Raw genomic sequence first — 25862 nt, 5'->3', positions numbered from 1 at the left:
ACCCTCCTGCAGTTTGAATCCATTCCCCCATGTCTTTTCACTACCTGACATCCTAAAAAGTCCCTCCCCAGCTTTCTTGTAGCCCCTTCAGATACTGGAAGGCTACAATAAGGTCTCCTCAAAGCCTTCTCCTGTCCAGACTGAAGAACCCCGACTCTCTCAGTCTGTCCTCACAGGAGAGGTGCTCCATCCCTCTGATCATCCTCATGGCCCTTCTCTGGACACACTCCAGCACATCCCTGTCTTTCTTGTGATAGGGGGCTCCAGAACTGGACACAGTATTCCAGGTGGGGTCTCACAAGAGCAGAATGGAGGGGGAGAATCTCTTCCCTTGACCTGCTGGCCATGCTTCTCTTGATGCAGCCAAGGATACTGTTAGCTTTCTGGGCTGTGTATGAGAGGCTGAAGCTGAGGATGAAAATAAATCTCACGCAAAAAAAGTAGGAAACAGAGGAAGGACTCAGAAATAAGGCAGCTGAACTCAGAAGATGTCAATATGACCTGCCAGGTAGATGTGATAATGTTCTACATGTTCTGTGATCTGCTGAAGTATGAACCAGCTCTGCCTGGAAAGCTCTGTTGCCATCTTAGCACTGGGTCCAGGCCAGTAGGATTTGGTTACATGAATATTGGCTTAGAAAAAGAGAGATCTGAATCATAGAATTATAGAATCATAGAATTATAGAATCATAGAATTGGCTGGGTTGGAAGGGACCTCAGAGATCATCAAGTCCAACCCTTGATACACTACTGCTGCAGTTAGTAGACCATGGCACTGAGTGCCACATCCAGTCTCTTTTTAAATATCTCCAGGGATGGAGAATCCACTACTTCCCTGGGCAGCCCATTCCAATGTCTGATCACCCTCTCGGTAAAGAAATTCTTTCTAATATCCAACCTAAACCTCCCCTGGCACAACTTAAGACCGTGCCCAGAAGGAACTTGGCTTTGTCTGCAAATGACTGGTACATATAGCCTCAGTAGGAAAAATGGAATCTACCATGGACAAAATTATTTGAAAAATTAAAAAAAATAAGAAAATAAATATTTTGAATCTTTCAAGAGGAAAGAGCTCGTTGCAAGTCTAGGAAGTGTCATATTGCTGTATTTCATGAAAGTAAAAAATAAAGCAGCAACTTAGTTGGGCTGATTTTTCTTACCTGTTTTCCTAATGTTTCTTATGCTTTCAGAATTTAATTAACCTGGATCCTCTTGTAGTGAATGAAGAGAAAATAAGGCCATCACTAGAGAAACGTCTGGAAGCTATAATCAGTGGAGCAGCTTTGCTTGCTGACTCTTCCTCCACGCGGGATCTTCATCGGGAAAGAATCATTGCTGAATGCAACGCTATCCGCCAGGCTCTCCAAGATCTGCTCTCTGAATACATCAACAATGTAGGCAACCAGACCTTTTCCTTATTTTTTTTTTTTTAAGTATGTCTCAAAGTCTATCTCAGTGTGCATTAGACTTTAGCCTATAATTAGTGTAAAATAGAGTTTAACCTATATTTCTCAACATTTTCTTTTAGCAAAAGCTAAATATGGATCTCTAGAATGAGTACTAATCATATTATGCCATACAGCCTTTGGAAAATGCTGCATTACAGATGCAATGTACATGTTTAGGTTATTTTATAATTTATATTACTGTCACTAGTAGAGATCAGACATACCCATTCATATGTTAGCAACAAGAGTTTCTTCATAATGTCACTTCCCAGGACAGAGTTTTAAAATGTAACCTCTATTCCAATAGAATGCATCAATTTAAACAATAATATGTTAAAATGTAAGCAATCTGTTTGCACAATTTTAAAGTAGAGGGTTCACACCACTACATTTTATCTGTGTAAGAGCATCAAATTACAAGTGTAGGAATTTCTTAATTGCTGAATTAGAAATTAGGATTGTTCAATAAATCCATCAATTGGATGGTCTGGAATGCTTCTAGGCCAATTAACCTGTGAATATTTGAAAAGGAATATAGTTTGATTGTATTTTAAAAATATCTCTCAGATTTAAAGAATGGACTCCCCTCTTCTTAGATCTGGAATTTAAATGATAGAATAGTGGAGTCTTGGATACTACTGGGATACACAGCAGTAACATGGTTTTCCTCTGAAAACATTTTCTGTAGACACACTGTTCTTAACTGAAGATACTTCAGGATGATTAATCAAGCACATTTAAAGGATAATTGTATGATACAGCTGTTTCTTTTTTTTTGGGAAGCTGAAATTGCTTTCTATTCTCAAGTCTTACTTGTCCAAAGCTGTTCTAATGAGACTGTTTTTTTTTCCTTATCCTGTTGTCATGAGGATAATGAAGTGTAGGGACTAAGTGCATATCCGATGTGTTTTCATTTCATAGATGATGTACTTTTTGACATTTTCTTTTTATTTCTCAGAGTGTGGGGGCAGATGGAATTTACAACTGGTTCATTTAATTTCATTTTCTGTGAATTCAAGCTGATCTTTTGGTCCCTATAATGGATGCTTTCATATTTTTGCTCAAAATTTAGCTACAGTTTCTGTTGAATGCAGCATAATTCTTGAACCTCTCTGGCAGTGCATTGCACATGGGTTATCTTTGTGAGATGTCTTTAGCCTGGAATGTTAATCTTTGATACCTTCAGGTAGCAGATGTCTCTTTTGAGATCTGGTCTAGGGTAGATCAGGTTTGCTGTTAAATGGCAGAAAATAAGGAAAGGCATCTATTTTCAGTGGTTAGACTCTCTGATCTTAAAGGTTTTTTTCAACAAAAATGATGCTCACCTGGAGCAGCCAGAGCACATAGGAGGTTGCAGATGTAGTGTACAGCAACCCATACGAGTCCAAAAGATTAGTCTACATTTGTCACAAGAAGCCTGTATGGAAATTCTGTTTCTTCCAGGAGTAAAACTACATGATTTTAAGTCAAATGATCTTACATTGGAATCTTGAAACAAAATTATGATTATATTTTCTATTTCAGAAATGTTTTAGGATTATGTTTTAGAATTACATAATGCAGAGTAAGGGGAAAAGAATACATGACTCATTCCACTGATTTGAGTCTGGAAGCAACTATTTAAATATGGCAATAAGGGAAAGTGTCATATGATTTGCTGCAGAACAGTGTCTGCACAAGGTTGCAAAGACAAGGAGGGATGCAGAAAGGAAGAAAAGATTTACGAAAGATTTAGAGGTCAGACGTGTTATAAGAGGGTTAAATGACAGGAATGAATTTAAAGTTTTTCATTTCTTTTAGTGCTCTTGGTCTGCTTATACAATTAATATTGATCTCAGTGGAAAAACTCTCATCAAGAATAGTTTATGGCTCTTATTCAGACTAGATTAAATAAGTTTTTCAATGAGAAGATTATCAGAGGTCAGTTACTTTATTTCAGAACTCTAACTCACTGAAGAATAGATGATGATGCAGGAGACAGTGATGATTTTTCACTGTCTTCTGGGCTCTTCTCTTAACAGTTTCAATAAGCTAGGACTGTGATTTGAATGACTTCTAAAAATTTTGCCAGCCTTTTATTAACACAGTGAATTTAAAGACCAGGTTTTGTTTCCCTTCCTCTCCAGTGTCGTACTCCACAACCAATTGCAATGTCTACGTAATACTTCAAGTGGGTTTGTGTGATGTGCTTGTGGCCAATACCGAGGGAGAGGCCTTATACCACAGCTTGGAGTTAAGAGGATCTGTAACCCAGCTGGTTTGTGAGAGTTGAAGGTTTTCCTTGCCCTCTATCCACAAAGGGCATGCTTTTGCTCCTGCCTTTGTCCTGGTCCTGGTTCACAAAACATAGACTACCCCCTGTCATTTTTGCGTTCACTCTTACAAGCTGTAGTAGTAAACTCCTTGGAAGATTTCTTTCTGGTATGTATCTGTCATTTCTTGTTAGTATATTGGTTTGGCTACTTATCTTAGGGTTAGTTCCTGTCTGAGTAGGAGCTGCATTCAGGGACACCACACACAGTTAGTGCCACCTTTGCAAATCCTTCTCTAGCAACTGTTTGCCAGGAAACTATGAGCTGGGCTGACAATGGCAACATCCAGAGCATCTCTAAAGCCCCTGGGTCTGGTGCTGATGGTAGAGGTGGCCTGGTAAGTGTTTAACAGGATCGTTGGTGAGGCCACAGCTTAAGTCTTATGTCCAGTTCTGGGCCCCTCAGTTCAGGAAGGAGATTGAGGTGCTGGAGCAGGTCCAGAGAAGAGCAAGGAGGCTGTGAAGGGATCCAGCACAAGTCCTGTGAGGAAAAGCTGAGGGAGCTGGGGGTGTTGAGGCTGGAGAAGAGGAGGTTCAGGGGAGACCTCATCACTCTCTACAGCTCCCTCAAAGGAGGTTGGAGCCAGGTGGGGGTTGGTCTCTTCTCCCAGGCAGCCATCAGTAAGACAAGAGGGCAGGGACTTAAGCTCTGCCAGGGGAGGTTTGGGAAGAAATTCTTTACAGAGAGGGTGATGAGGCATTGGAATGGGCTGCCCAGGGAGATGGTGGATTCTCTGTCCCTGGAGGTTTTTAAGAAGAGACTGATGTGGCACTCAGTGCCATGGTCTGGTAACCACAGTGGCAGTGGACTTGATGATCTCAGAGGTTCTTTCCAACCTGGCTGATTCCATGATTCTGTGATTGCCAATAAATTGTATGTGAATACATGTGAATACAATAAATTGTATTCAAATTCTGTCTACCTCATCATCTGTTTTTTTCATACTAGCCCTTAGTACCTAAGCAAATGCATGGGAGCTTATGATTTAGCACTTTTTGAAACAGTGTAAAGAAATACAGCTTTTGTGGTATCTAAATTTGTTTTATATATCTTTTAAAATGAGAAGATATTGACTACAATGAAGTGCAGCACCAGTAAGGCCACGTTCCTTGATCTCTCTGCCTCCCTTACAGTCACAATAGGGACGTTCACTCGAGTGATGGAGAAGGACAATAGAATTGTGAGAGAGTGTGGGCTAAAGTTGCTGTTTTGAGCAGCCATTAAGATGATTGCTGCTGCTGCTCTCTCTGTCTTCATTAAATGGAGAGGACTTGTCTGAATAATTATTATGCACTCAACTGTGGGTTTGAATAAGTAACACTGGATTGTTCAAGAAAGGCTGAAAAAATGATGGTAAAGGAAAGGTCAGATATACTGATAGTATAATAGCTGTTGTTTTTTGAAATAGTTTCCTTATTTTTGGAATGATGTTTCATGGTATTCAAGCTTTATTGGTTTCTTAGCCTATGTGTGTGTATATACACATATACTATTTTGCATGCTAGGCCAATATACTTTACTCCTTTTCTGATAGTTTATGTTTTCGTTCTTTCTTGCTGTGTATTTCAAAACCTTCTGTTTTTTAGCTGGGCTTTTTGGTCAAATAATAGTATTAAAATAGTTTGCATTTTTGTTGTCATTTTCAAAGTTTCTGAATGTCTTCAAGACTCCTATATTTAAAAACAACTTCAAAGGAAAATCTGGGACATTGAGATCTGAAGATGCACTTATAAAATCAGTATTATTTTGTTATTTTTAAATACGTTAGTTAACTTCACACAGCTTTGAAAAACTCATCAGTGCCACAGAACAATTTATATTGTTGAAAGTATATCACAGAATTTTTCACACACACTTCACAGAAATCTATGACTCTGCAAACCTGCAGCAGCTCAGGAATTTAGTCTGTATTTCTGTACACCCCTGTGCTCCTTGTGCCACAGGTAGTGGCAGCTGCCACTGCTTGCCATATCACAGCTACATCATGTTTATGGAACTATTGTACTGTGTGGCATGGAGCAGAGCAAACCCCATCCCCTCTCACACCAGCTGTGGTTTCAGTCTCTTAGCAAAGCATTTAAGGAAATTGGAGGAGACTACTGATAACACATTTTGTCTTGAGGCCAGATCAGGAAGTTTACCATGCTGCTCATATTTATGTTGCATATCTAAGGTAATGATTTTCAAGTCCTGACCATCCATGGAGCCAAAGGGCAGGCCTATAAACCTCATCTGTGTGGCTGCCTATAAACCTCATCTCCTTTGTGGCAGACAGCATTGAAGTGGGAATGATAATGCAAGGGAAATGAAGTGCAGTAGGTGCAAGATAGTGAAGCACCTGTGCTGCATGCTTGAATCTCACTGGGACTGTAAATGCTGAAGTTTTCCTTAGGTTTCCTGAAGGTTCTCTGAAGACTGTTGCTTCACCACAGGTTTGTGTCCACAGGTTCTAGATATGAGACACGTTTGGATTTGAGGCATATTTTGATCTGAGCACATAAACTGAAATGCTGGGAGGATGAGACCAGATTTTGGGATCCCTGAAAGTAGGAGCACATCTGGGACAGTGAGTGAGCTGGACTGTGCCAAGCCTTGTATGGAAAACTATGGAGCCCTCTCTAGACATGGGGAAAGTCTAAGAGAGGGAAAGATGATACAGTGGGTAGCTGAGACTTGCAGTTGTTTCTGTTTAGGTTTGAACTTGTAATTGACGTTCATTTACTGGAATAAGAGCATTGGAAATCCAAAACCAGAAAATGGTTGGAAAACCAGTAGTCTGTCTTCATTGATGGCATGGTTCTGAGCCTTACCTTTTGTCTCAGCTCATAAATTTGAGTTCCGTGGAGTGCTAATGCCTTGCTTTACCCTTTTTGGGCATTCAACAACAGCTTAATGTCTGATCCACTGTCTCTGGGTAGAGATTGCCTGTGATTGGTACAGTTTTTTGTAGACAACACAAACTTCATGTTATTTGCTCTTCATGGTTTCCAGATGAAGACTTAACACTTCCCTGGATAGAGGGAAGACAAGACACTTAGGTTTATCATCACAGTGGTGCAGTGCGTATTATATTTAAGCTACTTAATCTTGCTCTAACAGTGGGTTTTTCATTTCAGTACTTAGGGGGAATATTTTTTGTGGTTTGGGAAATTTCAGGAATTTCTCCAAAAGAATATTTCATATTGAAGAAAATATTTTTTTTTCAGCTTCAAAAGGGAATGTTTTATGTTTTTAATTTAAAGAATTGCCTGATCATCGTTGTTAGATATTTTGCATCTCTTGGGGTGATGTTCCCTCAACTATTCATGTGTTACAGCTGTAGAAAAGTGGTTTACTGGTGGTCAATATGTTTATGAACAGACTGGTACTCCATATACAAGAAAATAAGGCACAAAATGGTATCTTTGCGCCTTTATCTTCTCCATATAATAAACATGATTCTTAGCAGTCATATACAAAATAGATAAAGATAACAACAACTGTTCTATGTTAAATATGCTATTTTTTCAATAATATATTTTAGTAACAGATGCTCCAGATTGTTGCCAGTCCCACATCTAGGGAGCTAAGAAGAGGGGACTGTTTGTTACTTGGTTGCTTCCACTTTCTTTCAGTAACATCATGTGTCTGAAAAAGTTCTGTGTAATTGCTCTCTGGCTGAAGAGCTGAGTCCAAACTGGACAGACAAGACATACCAGGGAGTATAAAGAAATTCTTGTTGAAATCTTGAAAAACAACAAGATGGGTGTCAGTTATTCATGCAGGTGGTTAAGATAACTGTCTTCCTGAAATCCTATTTTTTTTTCTGTGTTTCTGTATAGGAACACGAACAAACAGAGCTTGTATTCTTTTGTAAGAAGGAAATATTTAAGTATTCTTACTTTGCTGTCCTCTACATATTTAAAAAAAAACCCCTGTTGTTCCGAAGAAGTTTGGAAGTCAGGTATAGCAAGGTGTAAAGTGTAAAAATTTGAATGTATGATATGTGGGTGGAAAATATCACTCAGATTTTTCTTACTCAGGGTTTTTTTAATTACTTTATTGAGTATTATGTTTCCAGAAGAAAAGATTTATTCCACTAAAATTGGTGTGCCCATATGGTGTATTACACTGGCATTTATGCAGGAAAACATCTAGTTTTCATAATACTGTTGATGTTGGCTGAATACTTAGTTCAGTTGACTTTTAACACTCCTTACATGTTTTCTTACATTTTATACGAAGTACTTGTAATTACAAATTATTTTACAAAGTGGTAACTTTTGTCAAACATTTAATTTTATAGGGAAATTAGATATAAAATGTTCCAGAAGAATTTTAGTATATTTAAAAGACAAGTCTAGTGGATTCCACAAATATTTATTGAAAAATAAGCTACAGTTGAATACACTTGGTTATAGATGGTCTTAGAGAATTTGCAATAAACTGGGATCAATGCACGTGAGGTAGAGAAAGATAATGAAAGATTTTTTGTTCTTAAGCCCTGCTTTGCATTTAATGGTTCTGAGCCAAGCTATTTCAGGAGTAATTGGATCTTAACTTAAGGCTTGCAATGAAGTAACGTAGTGTGATGAGCAACTCATGGCTCTGTAGAGGATGATTCAGCACAGTACCCAGTAATTTGTATTTCCTCTGACAGGACTGGAAATATATTGAGTTCCTGAAGACTATTTTTTTTTCCTGAGAACTTTTAATAAAGTAACATTTTCTGTCTCCAAGATAAAATGAATCCTTGATTGTTGTAATAAACAGGCATTGCAAATAAATACTAAAGTATTTGTCAACCCGACATCTACCTAGGGGTTTAATTTACAATATTTTTTTAATCAGCTTATGGAATATGGTTGTAATCCTGTGAGGTTTTCTGCACCAGATTCCTATTTTCTGGAGGATGTTAAAGACTGATCACTTTTCTAAATGTTAGTGTGCCATGTCTAGGAACACCACTGAAGTCTGATGTTTCAGAATCCATTTATCTTTTTTTAATGCTCTGTGTAGAACAGCTGTGTCTTTTGTTGTCCAAACATATCTAAATTGCATTTTGTTTTCAAATTTAAAAGTATTTATTTGTTTATGTAACATTTCCTACCAAAGAGATCAGTCTTTGATAATTTATTGAACTCTTAATAGAATATTGATATTTCAGACAAATGAAGACCAAATCCAACTTTTTAACAAAATAATTATTTTTTCTAAACAAATAAAAAATGCCTTAAATTCTAGTCATAACCTTAATTGCTAAGAGTTTAACCCCAAATATTTCTGTGCAGTCTTTAAACTTGTGTTCAGTGTGATAGCACAGGGGATGTTGTTTACCTTGACTTTAATCAAGCTTCTGACGCTTCCTCCCATGATGCAAGCTGTTGATGTATGGACAAGAGAAGTTGACAGTGAGGTGGGTGGAAAAGTGCCTCAAGTGCTGTGCTCAAAGCATCAGGATCAGCAGCACAGAGTCCAGCTGAAGGTCCATAGCTTGTGGCATATATATTGGGGTAAGTGCTGGGTCCAGTACTGTTTAAACCATTAATGCCCCGGACGATTGGAGAGTGCACTGTTGGCAAGCTTGGAGATATGGAGATAACACTGAACTGGGAGGAACAGCTGATGCACCAGCTGGTTGTGTTGGCCTTTAGGGAGGCATCAACAGGATGGAGAAAAGGACTGACAAGGAACTTAGTGAAGTTCAACACAGGGAAAGGCCAAGCCCTACACCAAGTTGACCATCAGCCAGCAATGTGCTCTTGCAGCCAAGACCCATTGCCTCCTGGGCTGCATTGGGAGGGGCACAGCCAGCATGTCCAGGGGCTGATTCTTCACCCTTGCTGAGCTCTGGTGAGACACAGCTGGAGTGCTGGCAAGTGCTGGGCTCTGCAGTACAAATGAGACATGGCTATAGATAGAATCCAGTGATGGGCTATGAAGCTGCTTAAGGATTTGGAGTTTTGAACATACAAGGAGAGGCTGAGAGAGCTGGGATTGTTCAGCCTGGAGAAGATGCCAGGGGAATCTTATTAGTGTGTAGAAATATCTAATAGAAGGGAGTTAAGAAGACAAAACTAATAAATTGCATTAATTAATGAATTTTGGGGGTGGTTTTTAGTTTTGTTTTGCTTTGTTTTTTGTTTTTGTTTTTTTTTTTTTTTTTATCCTGTAAGGGTAATTGGACACTGGAATAGGTTTCCCAGAGAGGTTGTGGGATTACCATCCAAATGAACATGGCTGCAGTTGACTGTGCTTTGAGCAGTGGGCTGGACTGGATGATCTCCAGATGTCTCTGCTGACTTCAGTGAGTGAAATCTGTGATTCTTAACATTTGAATAAATTCTGAAGTGTATGTAACTTTCTGGATGTCCCTGCCAGCTTCTTTTATAAAGCAGTAAATCCCATTATTTACTAATGGATGATAAAAGGGTGCTCTGGTAATGAGTGTAGGACAAGAAATTACATATATTAAAGCAATAAAAAGAAAGTTTCTTTAATTTGAATAATCTCTGGCAATCTTGAGTTGGTGAAAGGGAGTGTAGTTACTAAGGTAATTTCTGTGGTAGTTAATCCTCTCTGTAAAACACAGGTTAGAATGACACTGAATTTTTAATAGAAATCAGAAGGGAATTGGTTTATTAAAAGCTCTCCCTATGAATTTCATCAACCAGAATGTTGGGGTCTACTGCACAGCTGAAAATAGAGGTTTCTTTTCTTGTATTTGCACACACTTAAGATATATTTGTACACCAATAACATATGAGATGCTGCTTTTCTTAATTTATAGAACTAGGGGTGACTTTTCTTTGATAGAAACCAAGATATCTGCTTTGTTCTCACTGGGCTTTTCAATTCTATTTATTGCCTAACTTCTATTGATCTTTTTTTTATGAGCAATAAACAATGAAGGTTTATGTGAAATAACTTATGATCACTTTTAGTGAAATCAGTACTGTATCACAAAACTATTGCATACAAAATTCTAATGCTTTTATTTTTGTTGGTTAGCCATATCTTAAAACAGTGAGTTTGGAGTCTTTAAGAGTCTGGAGAACTGAGGATCTAAAGCCAATTCTACATTTCCATTTTCTTTCTGAAAAGGAAAACAAAATGTGGCTTAAGGCATAAAACCAACTCTTTCTCTGTGGTCACGGGCAGCATTTGTTGGCATTTGCTTTTTGTTTTGACTTTCAGTGGATTAATTTCCAGTTGTTTCTCTGCCTGATGTGCTCATCTTCTTATCTTAATTAATTAAAACTGAAAAGGAAGAATACTCCTCTGTGTCATTGCATTTGTGACCCATGTATATGGCCAGAAGGCTGGAAAAGTAAACTATCAAACCTACCCCACCATCATATTAATTAAAAGTAAGAAAAAGTCCTTTCAAGACTCAAATCAGACAGCTGCACTGCTTAGTAAAAGACATTAAATACATTAAATTATTCTAATTACTCTATTTACTGGAAAATCCTTGCTATTTTAGTTTGTTTTAATTATTTTTAACCATTGTTTCATTATCAGTGGCAAAAATAAAACAATTTACATGAAGCTGGAAAGATAGGCTAAACCAGCTACTTAACTAGGGGCAGTACTCAGGAATAATCTAGGATTACCTTTTCTATCAAGTAGTCATGTTTCTAATTTTTTCCAAACTTTAATATTGTGTAGGAGGAACTATCAGTCTAAAAGAAGATAACTGTTAGAGGAATCCCTCCCTCCATTCTCTTACTGAATATAATAAGCTTTTTTCAGGAGAAATGAAGAATAATAATCAACTTGAATTTCACATGAATAGGAGAAAATAAAGAATATAATAATTATATACACCTTGGAAGCAGTTCATGGAAAACAATACTGGAGCCCAAGGTAAATGTCCTCTCTGTAAACTTGATTAGTACTTTTTTTCTTAATACAACAAAAGAGCAGTGTATTATTGACTTGTCTTCACTCACTGTGCACATGCACAAATGGATAATGCCTGTGTGAGAGAGCAAATCAACACAAGCAGTAATCACCTTTGTTCAGTAGTGGTGTTTCCACTCTACATTTTGGCATAATAAGGAGAAGAAATAGATGAAAACTTTGCGAAGTTCAGTAGAAAGTGTGAACTAAATGAAGCCAAACAGTGAGTAGATAAAGAAATCACGAAATGCTATATGAAAGCTTGCTGACATTTTTTAGGAGGGCAAGTTTAAAATGACATTTTTGATCCCTGCTAAATTTGTTAGGAAATTGAATTTTTATTTCTTGGCTTTCAAGTTATTGGAAAACTTACTGCTTCTAATTTGAAAAGAAAGTGGAAAGGGACTTGGGGGGTACTTGTGGAAAAAAAGCTGGACATGAGCCAGCAAACCTCACACTCTCACAGCCCAGAAGGCCAATCTCAACTTGGGCTGCATCGAAGGAAGTGTGGCCAGATTGAGAGCAGTGATTTGGTTCCTCTGCTCTGCTCTGGTGAGACCTCACCTGGAGTACTGTGCCCAGTTCTGGAGCCACCCAGACAGGAAGAACATGAACATGTTGGATGGGGTCCAGAGAAGAGTCGCAAAAATTATCAGAAGAATGGAACACCCCTGCTGGGAAGACAACTGTAGGAGTTGGAGCTGGAGAAAAGGCTCTGAGGACACCTTGTAGCAGCCTTCCAGTATCTGAAGGGGGCCTATGAGAAAGCCTGGAAGGGACTGTTTACAAAGTTGTGTAGTGATAGGGCAGGGAGCAATGGTTTTAAACTAGAGGAGGGTAGGTTGAGATTAGGTATTAGGAAGAAGTTCTTTACTATGAGCACGGGATGAACCATGGGAACAGGTTGCCCAGAGAGGCGGTGGAGGCCCCATCTGTGAAGACATCCAAGATCAGGCTTGACAGGTCTCTGAGCAACCTGATCTGGTTAAAGGTGTCCCTGCTCGTGGCAGTAGGGTTGGACTAGATAACCTTTAAAGGTCCCTTCCAACCTAAAGTATGCTATCAATTTCGGTCTAATAATCTTCTGGATTCTACAAGCCTCCTCCTGTATTTATCTGTGCACACGTTAAAGCAAGATTGCAAAATGAAATACACTGTGAAGTGTTAGGTGATGGTGACTGATATTTCTAAGGTTACTGTAATTTTGGTATCTGTCTACTTCTGAGCAGCTGTGGACCCACTGACAAGATTGTTGAGATGAGAGCTGAGGTACTCTAGACCCCAATGGGAAACCAGAGTGCTGCTTCATGTAAGTGAGCATTCAAAACCTGAACAAGCCCCAGACAAGGTTGCCAGGCTCTTAGGCTCCTTAGTTACTGTGCCCCTCTGAACACCTGCCTCTCTTAGCTCTAAGAACACAGTTTTTGTGGAGCAGTAGAACCTCCAAGTTCTTCCCAGAACAGACTGGGAGCAGTGGCTCTGCAACTTTCAGATTTTTGTTCCAAAGCTGTCTTGCAGAGCTGGCAGGGCATATACCTGTGTTTTGTCAGGAGTTCTGTTGTGTTTGCTGTTTCCATGGAGAGTTCTGCTTGTAATAAGCTGGCAAAATTCAAAAGGAAAAAATATTTCTCTGGAGAATTTCCAGTCACCTGTACTGGTTTCTGATGTTGTGCCTTGATTCTTGCTATCTTTGTTTCTTTTTTTTTTAGTTAGTCTGTAGCATTGCAAGTGCCATTTTAAATGTTTGATAGAACCATAAGCAAGTAGTAACCCCTTTGACAATTTTTTCTCTCTAACTTTTATAAATAATAACTTAATTGTTGAGTCTGTTTGTTAAAATACAATCATTATATATATATGTATATATTTTAAGTCACTTGGCCATCTGATCTTTCTTTCTTTGCTTACTCTGTTCTACTTTATAATCTATATGGTCTAGTAAACAGAATGCTACAGTAAACATAGCTTTAGAGATTGAGTGTGCTTCTGCTACAATGACATGAAAGAAAAAGCTGGTCCTGTTCCACCCCAGAACCCTTTCACATTGCCCCATTTTCTCAAATCTGGCATGCCAAATGAGCAGAAACTTTGCACTGATGATGACATGATTTTGTATGAATAATTGCAGTGCTACCTTCTTCATGAACTGCTGCCAAATGTCAGGTAAATTTCTTGTAGAAAAGGTGTTGATGGCAAGTTGGTTGCAAAAACAGTTCTGTGAAAACTGGAGCAGGGCACTGTGTTATGTGACTCCTGTTGTCAGCCAAAAGGTCTTTTTATAGTAACTGGTTGATGTTTCCCTGACTGGCATATAAGATCAATCCAGAATATGTATTTGCTTTTTGCTGGGCAAAATTCATGTACATTTAAGACACGACAGAGTTTTGCAATTCTTCCAGAAATTTCACTGGAGCTTTAGGTACATACTAATTATTCTGGAATAGATTATAGCTTGTTCATCTGCTCTAGCTGAAGCAGCAGTTTCCTTCTTTTTTTAAAATTCTGTAATTGGTGGTTATAAAGGAAAAATGACTTCATTATGTGTTGAATCGACTTCTTACAGTAAGCTTGAGAATCTAAAAACATACTGTTAATTGTCACTATTTTACATGTTATATTTCACAGTTCAAAACACATTTTTTCCAGAGTTTAAATTAGAATTGCTGACAGTAAGGAAACAAAAACGATTGATGGACTGTTTAGACTTGACCAGCTGCTAGTAAACTTTCACTCAGCATCTTGTTAGCTTTTGATACATACAGCAATGTAGAAAATAGCCTGAAGTTCCTTGAAAAGCTCCAAAGAAAACTTTAAGTTATCTTGATGCTTTGATTTATGAACTCTGATACAAGCTGTAAATTCTGATGGTCTGGAATGATGTGATTGATATTATAATTTTTGTTATTTGATTGTTTACTCTTTACTGAATGTTATTGTATGTTGTATTTTGGCTCAGAGGCTGGGTCAAATGGCTGGGTACCCATTTGCCTTGTTGGCCCCTGTATCCCTTGTTCAGGTGAAGCTTTCCCAAAGGAAAGGAGAATGCACTTCCTTTGGGAATACTTGAGCTTTCTCAGCAGACAGAAATTTCTTGAGTTCTCTAAGCTAGAGATTGGTATCTCTTGGAGGAGATTTTGGAGAAAGAATGTAGTATTTTTATGAATCCTAAGGGAATTTTATAAAGTTATTGCAGCTCAAAAAACCCTCATTGAGAATTCTTAGCTTGAAAATAAGCTTATAGGAAAGAGGAGGCAGATGATGATCAAGGGAGGGATTGGCTGACTAACACTTTGATTTTTAGTTTCTTTTATCCAGCAGGACAGCTTTTTCACTCTCAGACTTGTCTTGCTGTACAGAAAACTTCAATTCAGTGTCTTCTTGATTCTCTTAAGGAGAAAGTGGAGGAGGTTTTGGTCAAGAGGGGGGCAGTCTCTGGCAGAATCCTAATAACTGCTTCTCAGTGACATATAAAATTTAAATGTTTAAATCACTATATGGATGAGTTGGTTTCTTCAGTGGCAGAAGGAAGGAGTTATCCTCTCATCAAGAATTCTTTCATATATGTAAAGTATCTCAGAAGACTGCAGGTGAATATTTAATGTTGACATTAGGTAGTGTGTTGTGGCAATTGCCCATGTGAAGTGTGCTACATAAAACACTCATTCTTATCTCCTTTGGTGAGTCCTGACCATCATCTGTGGAAGTGCAAAAATCCCACTACTGTAAGAGGTCAGTTCCTCTGGAGCCAACAGAGGAACTTTAATGGAGCCAGAAAATAATCTTGTTTCAAAGAGTTAATCTCAGCTCTGTGGATATAAAATGACAGCTGTGTAGCATCTGGTAAAAATAAGGGTGGGTGAGGAGTAGAAGGGTGTCTGATAAATTTTTCAAAAAGTATGGTCTATGTTGAATGTTTCATGCTGTGCTTTTTGTTGTGTCCTATATTGCCAGACACCCATGTTTATTGTAGTATTTTACAAACATTTGTTGAAAAATATTCTCAATATTTTTGTTAAAATACAGTCTTGTTTGGGTGTTTTTGGAATTCTGTTGTGTTGATGTTTTGACATTCTCTCCATGCAGTTTGGCTATTACTTTCTGTTTACATTCACGATGCGATATGGAAGAATTTCTGCAAAGTAGAAAGAAGAAATTGTGGTTTGACCTACCATTTAAGATAAGCAAATTAGTAAATGAAAAAATGTTGAAAACCAGAGTGAACTCATCCTGCTTTACACACATGATTTTTATCAGTATTTAGTAGCAGCTGAAATTTCTTAACAGGGCTAAACTCTCTATTTCTCCTTTGGCAGCAAACTGCATGTGATGATTCAGAGTATGCCATTTCTTGTAGGAAGCCTTATTACCCACAGGTAAATGTTAATCTACCATATTTTTCTTCAACAATTGTGCTTTTCCCTCTACCTTGATAAGGTTCTGCAGCCTGTAAAACCTTCTTCATTATTCTTTTATCAAGTATATCTAATTGCAAAACTCTTATTTTTTTAAAGAATTTGGGGAGCAGACTATTATGTTTTTTGACAAGGTGAAAACCACATTTTTAAACCTTATTTGTTTGAGAGTTATTGCTGCAAAGTAAAAGCTATTTTTGTCAGAAGAAAAAGAGTGGATCTACTTTGAGATGTCCAAAGAGAATGAAGAATTCAAGCTGAAAAGATAACATCTATTCCAATAGTACTGTCTTTAAAAACATATAGTGTTACTGTCCCATGCTTCTGCTGTATCATAACATCATATTAACTTATTTTTACTGCCATGGTAGTTGAAGTTGATGGCTTGCTGAATCTGCATGTTGTGTTTGTTCACCTTCCTCAGAGTGCTACATCTGATTTGGGACCAATCAATATAAATGATTGTTCCCAACAAATTGTTAATTTCTTCCCATTTTCATTACTTCCTGTTCACTTGCTATCTTAATCTGCCACTATAATGACCAGTTACAAAGTTTTTGTCAAGTACTTCATAGTTGAATTTTGATCTTATTTTTAAGTCATCTTCTTTTACTGTTTTCTCTCCTTTCTTTCAACATTTTACACATCTATGCCTTCTCCTATATAGATAGAATTAATTTTTATCCTAGATGGATGTATTTCCCAGAATTGAGGGTTCTGGCTGAAGGTGTGATTTCAGTGATTAATTTTTTGGACAACTTTAGTGAAGATACTGGCTTTATGTGAGAAATAAAAGCATCTCCAGAGTTGTTATTGGTAACTAGCACATTTCAACCTCATTCTCAATTGATGGTTTGCTTATTTATCTCTGCAGTCAGACAGTAAGATTATAAAGCAGCTTGTACTATTTCAGTTTAGCTGACCTACAATACATATGGTAAAGATTTTCCCCTTTACAACACTGACTTAGTTTCTAATTATTTACCAAGGTTACCTGTGTAACTGAGAGGCTTGAAAACTGTAGTATTAGTGGAAAAATATATCAGTAAAGTATAGCAGACCTCTGCTTTTGATGAGCACCATTGTATATCCTCATTGCCCCATGTAATTTAATTAATTTTCATATAAGCAATATTTTGGTTTCCATATTTCTGTTTATTTATTAATAATTCTGTCTTTGATGTACTTTTCTGCTTCTCTTGGTTTCCCTAAAGTCATCTGAGGTGAAACAGGTCATTAGCAATAAGTTTTCTTTTAACTTAAAAGAATTGCTTGAGGTTCTAATGTAGAGTTTTTCATTTGCCTCCCAGTGCAGTTTGATACCTGAAATTTAAATGTTTGCATTTGTAGATCTCATGCTCTTTTCCTCTGTGGTCACTTACTCCTTTAGTTCATGTATATATCAGCTTTTTTATCTATCTCTGACTTAAATTTGGATATTGTCTTACTGATTATTCAGATTTACAGAAGATATTTAGTACTGGAGAAAATGGAAATAAAATGTTTTTTGTATGTCAGGTAGGCAGAAACTTTTCTCATTATCAGATTGCCTCTATGCATTCAGTACAGACTTATATTTATTCCTTATCATCTACTATTTTATTTAGGACCTTATTAGCCTATAACTCCTTTTAGAAGGCAGCCTTAAATATCTTCTAGTTCCATATAATTTTTGAGTATATATATTTTTCTTCCTGCAGTATAACTTAGTTGCTTCTATGATGTTTTTATCCTCTTAATTTATATTCTATAACAGTGACACTGAATTATCTTTGCATTTAAATCACTTCAAGTTTTAGCTAGCAATATGAATGCTTTATCTCAGTATCTGTTGTATTTTTTGGTATTAGCAATGCCCCTGAATGAATTTCTTCCCCCATTCTCCAAATTCTGTACAAGAGAAACCTCAATGTGGAGTCTTCTAACAGGCCATTAATGCTTATTTCTGGAAGAACAATTTAGTTTATTCTTTCTCTAAGAATAATTTTGATTTTTAGTAAGATACTTGCATTTTACATGAAGGAATCTTCAGGTATAATTTAACTGTGTAAATGAGCTGAAAGAAATTCTTAATTTTGGTGGGTTTCTTAATTTCTTTGATAACAAAAAAAAAATAAAAATGGTGAGGCAGAATGTGTGCAGGTGGAGAAGAAAACAATGAACATGTACCAAATCTTGTGGATATGTGAGAAGAAATTGGCAGCAACTTATTTTTGAGCTGTCACTTTAAACCATGAGACTGACCTTGCAGGGCAGAGCAGAGGCAGATCTTGATCATTGTTTGGGATCGAGGTGTCTTCAGTGAGATTCTCTGAATATCCAAGGGGTTATATTGTATACTTTGTATATTCAAAGAAATGGATGAAAGCTCCAGGAAAACAAATAGCATTATGAATGCTGTCTCACAAATTTATGAGTTATAACATCTTTAAAGTGGAAATAGAAATGTAATCAATAATGCCTATTTCCAGTTAGTTTCACTGACTTAATTCCTATTTAAGTATATGATTTAAATTTTGAGGGTTTTTTTAAGAAATTGCAGTGTCATCTTCACAAGCAATGTGTCTGTGTTTCTGAAAGGTCAAATTTTGGAATAATCCTTGCTTCTCTTAAACATGATGAGACATTCAGTCAGCAGTAACCTGTATGGCATTTTTCAAGATGATCATGGGGTGTAGAATTCCAACATGTGCAAGTAGCAAGTAGGTTTGGATACAGATTGATGTAGATGCTGTATTCCCCTGAGACTGAATGGTTTTGAAGAAGTTAGGGAAGCATCTGTCATAGTAAAGTTAATTTTGTAATAGCATTACATATGTCTGAGTTTATATTTGCAAGAGCTAGTGGTGAAGTAAAAGGCACTTGAGTCAGAGAAGCTTTAGCATGTGCTTGGTAGGCAGCAAACGTATTCCACCCTGGAGATGAATACCTGGAATGCATTTAAGACAGAGGTTTTTTTTCCCTCTAATAACTCAGGATAAACAGTTGGGTTTGGGTTTTCTTGTTTTTTTCCTAATATTCCCCATTGTGACACTTAGAACTTGGGAAAAAAGGCAAGCTGCAGAAGTGTAAGGAAAAGAAATATGAGCTGTCTAGATAATACTTTAGTAATAGACAAGAAAAAATATTAATGAATCTTATTTGCATATTCAGATATACCATTGATAGCTGTAGTTTTCCCTTTCCTGCAAATGAGAAAAAGGCTGTTGGATAGTGAAGCCCAGACTAATTTTGTGTTTACAGGTTCTTCAAAAATAAAGTTTCCAACAGCAAGAATGAAAAGGGAGGAGGTGCAACATCAGTATTAAAAAATAAACCAGTTTCATTATTTCTTTTGAAAGAAAAATGACAATAAGATGCATTCAATATGAATGCTTCAGTTAATGGCTTTCCATGCCTCATTTATAACACAGTCTTGTATAAAACTCCTGAAATTAGTGAAGTGCACAGTGCTGCAGGGGCACATAGTTTTCTTTTAATGATTATTTTCATCCCAAGTTGATGAGGTTTTGTTCTCTAAGAAGCACAGGGTGAGTATACACAGTGTTTAAATTATAAGACTTAGAAGTAAGTTGCATTGGTGCAATCACTTCATTGTTAGATTGCAGGTAGAATTGTTGCTGAATTGCATCCCCCTTAAAAGTCTACTTCTTATACAATACACAGTGGAAATGCTGGAAAAACCATGTATGCTTATAGAACTGAGCATTTTTCATTCCTGTAGTGTTTATTACAATAACATCCATCCTGCTTATGTCAGTTGACTGAGGGAAATTAATAAATCATTAATCAGATATTATTATCAAACCAGAGAAATGTCACAGTAATGCAGCATTAATTAATGTTCACTTTTATATTGTTACAGTTACAGGTGTCATGTCTATCATGGTGACAGGACTGGGTGTAACAGGACTGGTTATAATGAACTTCATGTTGTGTGCTCATCTGCTGTTACCCAGCAGGTGTTCCTTTGTAGTTGACCAGCTCAGGGGACAGTTTTAAGAATGAGTTATTTACATACAAAATTGCAGTTGATAAAGTAGATTATAAGCTCCATGCCATGTGGGATTTTCATAGTTTCACCTCCTCCACTTCAACTTATATAAAAATTCTTGGCAAGGTTCTAGTGGTAAAATGTTAATTCCTTAGGTGTTCATTAAAATAACATTAATCATGAACTCTGATATTCACGTTGATTTATTCTGAAACTTTATGATTAAATTAATCAGATTCTATAATTTGGTAGAGCATGGGAATGAAATTTGGTCTTGTTACTTTATAATAGAACTATTCACTGAAATGTTACAAGTTTTTTGAGAAGTTTAATGAACATTGCTCTTAAATGCAGATCATACAGTCAAACTTTTCTCTAATTAGAATTTCACATGTGTCTTTCTATGCTCAAAATTGCTCTGCAGTACTTTGTGAGAAGCAGTCTTACTTTTTTGTTTACTAGTGTGATGGACTTTGAAAAGGTGAAAAAGTATTCTGCTTTCTGGTGACCTGAATCTTAAGACCCACTCCTAAGGGCAATCTGATAATTAAATCTACAGAGTGTCAGATAATGTATGTACTTGAGATTACTGGGTAGATGTTATTCAAGCTACCTCGAAGACATCAGATAGTCATTATTAATTACATAATAATCATATTTCTGTTAAAAAATGGAAGTGAAAAGTTTTATTACTACATTACTCAATTATTCATTGCTACTAGAACAAAAAGAGGCAGCTTTACTTGTCAAAGTAAATCTATTTTCTGAAGGACTTGTGAATGTTACAGATTTTTATGGCTTCAAAGAATAGGTGTACACATGCAAAGAAGAACTATTAAGACACTGCAGTTGGCTCCATGACCTAGAAATTACTGGGGACTGTATATATGGCTGTATACTTGCCCCCTTTAGTCCTTTGGGTTTCATCTTTCACCTGGTATTCAAGACAGGTTATCAAGCCTAAGTGTACCTTTGATCTGACCAAGTAAAACTTATTAGTTTTCATTTAAAGATATGTATACATTTACTGGTAAGATTTGCTGTCAGGAAGCCCAGGCCCCTGAGACTCATGCAAAATCTGGAGGAAAATCCCTCAAGAGGGATTGCCCTTCCTGGGCAAGGGAACATGAGTTGAAACTGTTTTTTTCTCACCTGCTCAACAGACTTTTCTCTGCCAGACCATTTGGGAACTAAATAAAGGTGCTCCCATTTGACACTATACATCACCATGTAATCTGTTTACATTAGTTATCATTGAGCACCTACATAGCTAATAAAATTGTTTCCAGGATTTGTTACAGCTCCAGTGATACTGGAATCCTGGTTTATTTTTTTTTCTAGTCGGTAGCATTGCCCTTGCAGTTTTGTTTTATTTTTTTACCATTCATGTTATGTTTTTTGCACAATTTCTCTTCTGTCCACAACTCTGAGGACTGGAAATAACAGTGATAGATAAAGAGGAGAAATTGAGTAGCTGTCAGTAAAGCAGGCTAGAACATGACTTCTCAGGCTGGTACATTTTTTATGTCTGTTGTATGTTGCCAAAATAAGTCTAATATTTTCCATGTGTTTCTGAAAACTGTGCAAATGTTCTCTTTGGTTCTTCTTTTTTTTTTTTTTACTTTTCTTCTTCTTTTGTTAGTTGTAGCTCTTGGATCCCATCCAAATAGTTTGTACAATGCCTTGCCCTGCAAATTTCACCTTTTAATTGAAACAGTTTGCTTTTGTGGTTTTTTTTGTTTGTTTTGTTACTTTTTCCTATATTTTCCTGAGACATATGCAGTGATTTGTCAGACTAATCATCAATCCTTCTATATGCTTGGTAGGGCCTCCTGTATATTCATATATTCAGCAAATATACTTGTGCTGAATTAACTAAGGGTGTTTCAGCACTGTAAATTGCCTTAGAAGCATGATCCACTGATGGATGGTGTGAATTGTTGTTTGTAGATAGATTTATTTTTTACATTTCTGGAATTATTTTATTGATAGAGTTTGTGTTCTCTATCAGTTTGTATTTTTCAAGCATAATGAAGTCACTCAGATTTTTCTTGATAAAATGATCTACCAGGGCATGGTGGTGCCACTTAACTATAAGACTATAAACCATTTCTGGGTATGGATCTTATTACAAAGACAAATGTTACATGAAACCACTGTACATCATTATATATATGAACAATTAACTGACCCTGTAGGCTCAGTCTACTTTCTTCTTGCTGACTTGTAGCTTAAAAGACTGGGGCTTTATGAGGTGAAAGTTCTTTGGTTTGCTCACATAACAAGAGCATTTATTGTTTCTATGTACTCCAAGTCAGTATCCAGCTGGCAGTAATGTGCTGGAAGGCAGGTGCACACACACTGATACACTACCTGAGGTCTGAGTCCTTTTTGGGGTTAGCTTAACCGAGATTCTCTTCATGATACAGATTTTTTTATCAAAGGTACCTACCTGCCATCTTGTTTTATTGGTAGAAATCCATCTTGTTGGGAATACCAGGTTTTGGATTGATGTAGTCCACTAAGAAGTGGTATCTAGTAACATGTATGGAATTCTATGTTTGAAAAATCTGTATTTGGGATGGGCTTCTATTCCACTGCTGCTTTGAGCCCTGGTACATTGTGTGTGTTTGTCAGACCACTGGAGTGGCCCAGGGAGCTGATTTTAACAGTACAGGAGACAGAATAGGTGCAGAATTCCCTCTACATCAGTGACCCTGCTATTCTACCATTTGTCTGTTGATAAATTGGTCTGAAACTGCAAGTCTTTCAGGAGAGGTGAAAAACAAACCAGATTCATTAATGTAGGCTTCATTATTGAGGAAAAGAAACAAAAGGAGAAAAGTTTGTGTGCATGTGAATATGTACCAGGTTTTGCTAGTTTTAACCAGATATGTCAAGAAGATTTTGTTTCTTGGCATAGAAAATATTTTATCGTGTTTTTTGACTTAAGTTCTCCAGAGTGTCATTCATTTAAAATACTCCTGTTGTACAGTTCTTCACAAATTAGAAATGCATGAAGCCTTAAACATTTCTGCATTTTCAGTAACTCAGTGCCAGGACCACATTCTATATTTGAGGACAGTTGGTCAAGATAAAGAATAGGAAAGACAGAGTAAGAATAATGGAAGTAATATTTTAGGAGAATGGTTTTGGTACAGAGAGCTCAAGCCTTCTGTTATGACCAAGATACACATATATTGAACTTTGAAAAAAACAACTTTGAAATGAAGCAGTTAACTTCTCCCTGCAGTACAAAAGTCACTCGACTCCAGAATGACAACTGCATTTTTTGTTTCTTTTTATAATTAGTAAAATGTATTTTCAAACTTGCATGTAGTAAAATTCTAGCGCTCCAGAAGATGACCAGAAATTCAATAACCTGTGCAGTAAAGAAATAAGAAACTGAGGTGTGGAGGTTTTAGATGAGTCTTAAAAAGACAAATAATGTTTTGAATAGCAAATAATTTATGCAAAATATGTTACAAAATCTGGGATGCTAAATAAATAACCAATACAATGTATTCTGTTTGACACTTTGTTTCCACTTAAAAGATAGTGAATTCAGATTCAGTTTGTAACAGTATTTTTAAGCTATTTTCCATCATTTGCTTTATATTTTGTACAAACAGTTGAACTGTAATTGTAAATTTCAGTCTTCTGCTTTGAAGCTACACGAAAATACGGTGGGATAAACATTCAGAAAAATAGATTTGTGGTTATATACTTTATTATAAAAAAGGTGCTTTACCATATGAAATTTTTTCTATCTTTTGGAAGGCTCATGTTCCTATTTATATTTCACAGAATCAGCATGATATAATGTTTTTCTAATTTCTGTAATCTTTTATGATTACAACATGAGGGTAATATTGTAAGTTATTCCCATACAGTATTGAGAAGTCTTGAAGATTTAAAACCTAAGAATGGGATATAAGAATGCTTTACTCCAGATATTAAATGGTAGACAAATAAGCAATGTAGTAATTGTTAAAGATATAATACTACATTTCTTTTTGTATTTAAAGGTTTTGGGTTGGTTTTTTTCCTTAGCTTGATGTATTATAATGTTAAAGGACTGTTAATTAACCTGTTAATTTGGTCCAAATTACTGTATTTTTCAGCAGCAGAGGTTTCTTACTTTTGAGTAACATTTTGTTCCCAGAGTAACTCTAAAGGCTTGTTTCTGTTGCCACTTCTGTCAGCAGCTATCTATCTTCAACAGAAGTAGATTTTGTGCCCACTTGTCTTTAAGTAGAAATACAAATGCCTGATTTGGTAGGCTTTATTTTCACAGCAGATTTTGTAAAGACAGCTGCCTGCTGAAGTCTCCTGTCCATATTGTCTTGCAGAACAGTGAGACTTTACAAAACATCATCAGCTTTGGCTCACAGTTGCATACATCAGATCTGTTGTTAAAATATATGTTTATCATTATGTTGTTCTGATGTAAGAATCAGGCTGTATTTCAAGGCAACAGGTAAGTTTAAGGAGAATGGTTACATCTTTTTGTTTTCATTTGTAAGAAAACTTGGCTATGTGTTTCAAGAATTCTGTAGAAGGCTGAATAGCTAAAGCCTCCTTTTGGTTAATGCATTACTTCTGGAACCAGTAGATAAAATTCTACACATTAAACTTGGTAAAAACGGTGCATATTCTGCAAAGGACAGAATTTTAGATTAAAGTTTTCTGGGCACAAGATCAGTAACAAAATGATCCCTACAAAACAGAGTAACTTAATAACACAAGACAGAACTTTTGTTAATTTGAAACTTTAGAAACTGAAACTTGTAAAGTAAGATGTAATTAAATTATGGTACTGTACATACCAGCTGTTCTTGGTAATTGAAACTTTACAATATGAAAAATACATTACATCTGTACAGTTTATACAGGTAGGTAGGATGAGTTTGGAAAAAGATTCACTTTAAGGGTCATACTCTGAAGTCAAAAAATACTGCACAACTTAACTAATTACAAATTGTAGACTTGAAACAATTAATCTTTGTGATTAATTTTTAATTTGAACAGGGATCCTAGAATCCATAGTATTATGTCTTCTCACTTCTGTCCATCAGGTTACATAGAATTTGGTTGCAGCCTCTGCTACAGGAAAACAATGACAACAAAAAACCCCAGTTAAGCCAGCTGCTGACTGTGTTCCTTGATTCGTGCTGTTGTTGTTATTGTGCTCAGATCCAGGTCAGTTTCTAAGTGTGTTTCCACTGTTTCTTCCTGGTTATTCGAGTCATAGGGCTTGTGAGCAAGCAGTTCATGGTGTACTCCACAGTAACTTATCGTGGGCTGGTCATAGGCAAGAAATGTTGACACGTTCATAGCCAACGGTATCTGGGGTAAAAACAAAGGGAAAAGCAGCTAATTAGCAAATAACATAGGCAAATTCAACTTCCCTGACTGTGATGCCAAAGAAACAGGCTGTCTGAAAACATGCAAAAAAATCTCTTCTCCTCTCTGTTTCTCTGCCCCCTCCATTCCCCCCAAATCTTGGTCTTTACTACAGTGTTTTAAGCCCAACCACTACCACCTTTAATCTCCCTGGCCAGCATTAGCTGTGTGCTTGAATGTGTTTGGAACAATTAGGATGTGATTAATGCTGAATTATCTTTAGAATGTAATTAGACTCTGCTGAAGTCAGTCTATCAGGGAGGAGAAGGATGTGTGACTCAGCTGGGGGTATGTGAAATACATAAAATTTAATTTAAAAATGGCTTTTCAAGTTTAAGAATGGCAAGTGGATTTTGCTTGAATATATCAGTGTGTATTATACCCTTGTTCTGCTGGGAAATACAGG

At 36.7% G+C, this 25862-nt stretch overlaps 2 protein-coding genes across 2 annotated transcripts in view; one reads left to right on the top strand and one right to left on the bottom strand.

Annotated features, from left to right (window-relative positions):
* The window catches only part of CTNNA3 (catenin alpha 3), a 413054-nt gene that overhangs the window by 98829 nt on the left and 288363 nt on the right, over positions 1 to 25862 (top strand). Inside the window, exon 7 of the mRNA XM_030453097.1 lies at positions 1191 to 1394. Within this exon, the coding sequence (XP_030308957.1) occupies positions 1191 to 1394 (204 nt within the window). The remainder of the gene's footprint in view (positions 1 to 1190; positions 1395 to 25862) is intronic.
* LRRTM3 (leucine rich repeat transmembrane neuronal 3) overlaps positions 23768 to 25862 on the bottom strand; it is an 80933-nt gene continuing 78838 nt past the window's right edge. Inside the window, exon 3 of the mRNA XM_008497640.2 lies at positions 23768 to 25399. Within this exon, the coding sequence (XP_008495862.1) occupies positions 25190 to 25399 (210 nt within the window). The 3' untranslated portion in view covers positions 23768 to 25189. The remainder of the gene's footprint in view (positions 25400 to 25862) is intronic.

Source organism: Calypte anna, chromosome 6, assembly GCF_003957555.1.
Source record: "Calypte anna isolate BGI_N300 chromosome 6, bCalAnn1_v1.p, whole genome shotgun sequence".
Taxonomy (NCBI): domain Eukaryota; kingdom Metazoa; phylum Chordata; class Aves; order Apodiformes; family Trochilidae; genus Calypte; species Calypte anna.
Note: the sequence above shows the minus strand (reverse complement) of the source record. Positions and strands in the feature narration are given on the sequence as shown.